The 5,232-nt window shown below is 57.2% G+C and overlaps 1 protein-coding gene across 1 annotated transcript; it reads right to left on the bottom strand.

Annotated features, from left to right (window-relative positions):
• Positions 1-1,131: 1,131 nt before the first annotated feature.
• On the bottom strand, positions 1,132-4,808 carry PSMD8 (proteasome 26S subunit, non-ATPase 8). Its single transcript, XM_062628473.1, has 5 exons — positions 4,686-4,808; positions 4,420-4,585; positions 2,201-2,301; positions 1,380-1,491; positions 1,132-1,289 (listed from the first exon to the last, which is right to left on the bottom strand). Exons 1-5 carry the CDS (start codon positions 4,718-4,720, stop codon positions 1,152-1,154), a joined length of 552 nt encoding a protein of 183 aa, XP_062484457.1. The 5' UTR covers positions 4,721-4,808; the 3' UTR covers positions 1,132-1,151.
• Between the last annotated feature and the right edge of the window lie 424 nt (positions 4,809-5,232).

The following is a 5,232-nucleotide window of genomic DNA, read 5'->3' as shown; positions in this document are numbered from 1 at the left end:
CCCCATAGGTCCCATCGGACACCCCATAGGTGATGTTCAACACCCCACAGGTGATGTTCAACACCCCATAGGTCCCATTGGACACCCCATAGGTGGTGTTCAACACCCCATAGGTCCCATTGGACACCCCATAGGTGATGTTCAACACCCCATAGGTGATGTTCAACACCCCATAGGTCCCATTGGACACCCCATAGGTGATGTTCAACACCCCATAGGTGATGTTCAACACCCCATAGGTCCCATTGGACACCCCATAGGTGATGTTCAACACCCCATAGGTGATGTTCAACACCCCGTAGGTGATGTTCAACACCCCATAGGTCCCATTGGACACCCCATTGGTGATGTTCAACACCCCATAGGTGATGTTCAACACCCCATAGGTCCCATTAGACACCCCACAGGTGATGTTCAACACCCCATAGATGCCATTGGACACCCCATAGGTGATGTTCAACACCCCGTAGGTGATGTTCAACACCCCATAGGTGCCATTGGACACCCCCTAGGTGATGTTCAACACCCCATAGGTGATGTTCAACACCCCATAGGTCCCATTGGACACCCCATTGGTGATGTTCAACACCCCATAGGTCCCATTGGACACCCCACAGGTGATGTTAAACACCCCATAGATGCCATTGGACACCCCATAGGTGATGTTCAACACCCCATAGGTGATGTTCGACACCCCATAGGTCCCATTGGACACCCCACAGGTGATGTTCAACACCCCATAGGTCCCATTGGACACCCCATAGGTGATGTTCAACACCCCATAGGTGATGTTCAACACCCCATAGGTCCCATTGGACACCCCATAGGTGATGTTCAACACCCCATAGGTCCCATCAGACACCCCACAGGTGATGTTCAACACCCCATAGATGCCATTGGACACCCCATAGGTGATGTTCAACACCCCGTAGGTGATGTTCAACACCCCATAGGTGCCATTGGACACCCCATAGGTGATGTTCAACACCCCATAGGTCCCATTGGACACCCCATAGGTGATGTTCAACACCCCATTGGTGATGTTCAACACCCCGTAGGTGATGTTCAACACCCCCTAGATGCCCCCAGCCCCCCATAGATACCCCCAGCCCCCCATAGATACCCCCCATAGATGCCCCACGGCCCCCCCATCAGACGATCATCTCCAGCTGCCGCGCGTACTCGATGACCTGCTTGGCCAGCTCGGTGGAGGGGATGGGAGCTTCCTCGGCCTTCTGCTGCCTGCTCCGGAAGCTGTAGTAGTTATTGGGGCCCAGCACCCAGCCCCTCTGCAATGGGGTGAAAAGTGGGGGGGGGGTCAATGGGGTGGTCCAAAATCCCCCCCCCTTCCCCCCCTCCATCCCCCCTTTGTCAAGGACCTTCTTGGCGTAGTCGCTCATCTTCTTGGCCGTGGTGAAGAAGAGGATGCGCGTGGCCTCGCTGAACAGGATCTGCTCGTAGGCTTTCTCGATGCAGCCCGCGATCTCGTCCCTATGGGGAGGGAGGGGGGGTGAAAAGGGGGGGGAATGGGGGGGTTGGGGGGAGAAAAATGGGGTTTGGGGGCATCTAAAGGGGGGTTGGGGGGGAATGGGGGTTGGGGGGGAATGGGGGTTGGGGGGGGAGAAAAATGGGGTTGGGGGAATGGGGGTTTGGGGCGAGAATGGAGTTTGGGGGCAGTAACTTGGGGTTTGGGGGCGGAAATGGGTTTTGGGGGGCATCTAAAGGGGTTTTGGGGGGGAAATGGGGGTTTGGGGGGGAATGGGGTTGGGGGCAGAATGGGGTTGGGGGAAATGGGGTTTGGGGGAGGGGAAATGGGGGTTTTGGGGGGAAATGGGGGTTGGGGGAAAAATGGGGTTGGGGGAATGGGGTTTGGGGGGGGAATGGGGTTGCGCGGGTATAAAATGGGGTTGGGGCAGGAAAATGGGGGTTTGGGGGGAAGAAAATGGGGGTTGGGGGGAGGAAAATGGGGGTTGGGGGGAGGAAAATGGGGGTTGGGGGAGGAAAATGGGGGTTGGGGGCATCTAAAAGGGGTTTGGGGGCTTCTAAAGGGGTTTTGGGGTCAGTAAATTGGGGTTGGGGGCATCAAGGGGGAGTTGGGGGCAGGAAAATGGGGTTTGGGGGGAGAAAAATGGGGTTTGGGGGCAGCACAAGGGGATTTGGGGGCAGCACAAGGGGGGTGTGGGGCAGGCCGGGGGCTCACCGGATGGTGTCCAGCAGGATGTCAATGAAGAAGGTGTAGCTCTCGGCCGGGATGTTGCCCTTGGCCAGGAAGACCTTGTTGTAGCTGCCCTCCATGAGGTACTGTGGGGACAGGGCCGGGAGGGACCCCCAAGTGACCCCAAGGAACCCCAAAACCCACCCAGTGGGGCCGCCAAGCCAACCAGGGCCCCCCGGAACGCAAGGAACGCCTCCAAGATGGCATCAAGAGGGACCAAAAGCCAACAAAACCCCCCTAAAACCCAATGAAACCCCCCAAAACCCAACGAGACCCCCCCAAAACCCAACAAAACCCAACGAGACCCCCCAAAACCCAACAAAACCCAACGAGAAGCCCCAAAACCCAACGAGACCCCCCAAAACCCAACGAGACCCCCCCAAAACCCAACAAAACCCAACGAGAAGCCCCAAAACCCAACGAGACCCCCCAAAACCCAACGAGACCCCCCCAAAACCCAACAAAACCCGAGACCCCCCAAAACCCAACAAAACCCAACGAGACCCCCTCAAAACCCGAGACCCCCCAAAATCAAACAAGACCCCCCAAAAGCCAACAAAACTCAACGAGACCCAATGAGACCCCCAAAACCCAACGAGATCCCCCCCCAAAAGCCAAGAAAACCCAACGAGACCCCCAAAAACCAAACAAAACCCAACGAGAAGCCCCCCAAAACCCAACAAGACCACCCGAAAACCCAACGAGACCCCCCCAAAACCCAACCAGACCCCTCAAAACCCCACGAGACTCCCAAAACCTAACAAGACCCCCCAAAACCCAACAAGACCCCCCAAAACCCAATGAGACCCAATGAAACCCAACAAAACCCCCCCAAAACCCAACAAAACCCAACGAGACCCCCCCACAACCCGAGACCCCCCAAAACCCGAGACCCCCCCAAAACCCAACAAGACCCCCCCAAAACCCAACAAAACCCCCCAAAACCCAACGAGACCCAATGAAACCCAACGAGACCACCCGAAAACCCAACGAGACCCCCCAAAACCCAACAAGACCCCCCCAAAACCCAACAAGACCCAATGAAACCCAACGAGACCACCCCAAAACCCAACAAGACCCCCCAAAACCCAGCAAACCCCAAAAACCAAACAAAACTCCCCCAAAACCCAACGAGACCCAGCCCAAAACCCAACAAAACCCGAGACCCCCCCAAAACCCAACAAGACCCCCCCAAAACCCAACGAGACCCCCCCAAAACCCAACGAGACCCCCCCAAAACCCGAGACCCTACGAAAACCCAACAAACCCCCCCAAAACCCAACAAAACCCAATGAGACCCAACAAAACCCCCCAAAATCGAACAAGACCCTACCAAAACCCAATGAGACCCCCCTAAAACCCAACGAGACCCCCCCAAAACCCAATGAAGCCCAAAGAGACTCTCCCAAAACCCAACAAAACCCCCCAAAACCCAACGAAGCCCAACGAGACCCCCCCACAACCCAACGAGACCCCCCAAAACCCAACGAGACCCCCCAAAACCCCCACAAAACCCAACAAAACCCAACGAGACCCCCCCAAAACCCAAGGAAACCCAAAGAGACCCCAACAAAACCCAACAAACCCCCCCAAAACCCAACAAAACCCAACGAGACCCCCCCAAAACCCAATGAGACCCCCAAAACCCAACGAGACCCTACCAAAACCCCCACAAAACCCAACAAAACCCAATGAGACCCAACAAAACCCCCCAAAACCCAACGAGACCCTACCAAAACCCAATGAGACCCGCCCCAAAACCCAACAAAACCCAACGAGACCCCCCCAAAACCCAACGAAACCCAAAGAGACCCCAACAAAACCCAACAAAACCACCCCAAAACCCAACGAGACGCCCCAAAACCCAACAAAACCCAACGAGACCCCCCAAAACCCAACGAGACCCTACTAAAACCCAACAAAACCCCCCCAAAACCCAACAAAACCCAACGAGACCCAACAAAACCCCCACAAAACCCAACAAGACCCTACCAAAACCCAATAAAACCCCCACAAAACCCAACAAAACCCAACGAGACCCCCCCAAACCCCAACGAGACCCCCCCAAAACCCAACAAAATGCAAAGAGACCCCCCCAAAACCCCACAAAACCCAACAAGACCCTACCAAAACCCAATGAGACCCCCACAGAACCCAACGAGACCCCCCCAAACCCCAACGAGACCCCCCCCCCAACCCCCAACCTGCTCGAGGGACACGGGGTGCCGGATGTAGACGTTGCCCTGGATGTCGGGCGCCGGGAGCCGCTCGAGCTCCGTGTGGAACTCGGCCACGCGGTTCTGGGAGAGCAGGAAGAGGAGGTTGAGGCCCAAGAGCTGGTGCTTGGAGGCAGATTCCGGCAGCGCTTCCCTATGGGGAGAAAGGATGGGAATGGGATGAGGTTGGGTATGGAATGAGGTTGGGAATGGGGCAGGAACCCGAGCATCGGATGACCCCCTTTGGCACGCACTGGTAGTCGAAGTAGTAGCACTTGAGTTGGGCCATGTAGCGCTCGAAGGACGGGATGTCCCGGCGGAGGATGCTCCATTGGGCGCCGATCTCCAGGATGTCCCCTGGGAAGGTTGGGAATGGGGTTGGGGGAGGGGAGGGAATGGGGTTGGGGGAGGGGAGGGAATGGGGGAGAAGGTTGGGAATGGGGGGGAAGGGGAGGGAAGGGAGGGAAGGGGGGGAAGGCTGGGAATGGTGGGGAAGGTTGGGAATGGGGTTGGGGAAGGGGAGGGAAGGGGGGGGAAAAGGCTGGGAATGGGGGGGAAGGGGAGGGAATGGGGTTGGGGGAGGGTTGGGAATGGGGGGGGAAGGTTGACAATGGGGTGGAAGGCTGGGAATGGGGGGGAGGGTTGGGAATGGGGGGAGAAGGTTGGGAATGGGGTTGGGGGAGAGTTGGGAATGGGAAGGTTGGGAATGGGGGGAAGGGGAGGGAATGTGGGGGGAGGTTGGGAATGGGGGGGGAAGGAGAGGGAATGGGGGGGAGAAGGTTGGGAATGGGGGGGAAGGGG

This window comes from Pezoporus occidentalis, unplaced genomic scaffold (assembly GCF_034315485.1).
Source record: "Pezoporus occidentalis ecotype Australia unplaced genomic scaffold, CSIRO_AGI_Poc_V1 ctg3175, whole genome shotgun sequence".
NCBI classification, from domain to species: domain Eukaryota; kingdom Metazoa; phylum Chordata; class Aves; order Psittaciformes; family Psittacidae; genus Pezoporus; species Pezoporus occidentalis.
The sequence above is the reverse complement of the archived record's forward strand: the minus strand, read 5'-3'. Positions and strand labels throughout refer to the sequence as shown.

Coding starts and splice junctions, on each gene's coding strand:
- PSMD8 (XM_062628473.1), bottom strand. CDS start 4,720: ATGGCCCAACTCAAGTGCTACTACTTCGACTACCA. Junction 1,492..2,200: donor ATCCTGCTGGACACCATCCG/GTGAGCCCCCGG, acceptor CCCTCCCCATAG/GGACGAGATCGCGGGCTGCA. Junction 1,290..1,379: donor TGAGCGACTACGCCAAGAAG/GTCCTTGACAAA, acceptor ACCCCATTGCAG/AGGGGCTGGGTGCTGGGCCC.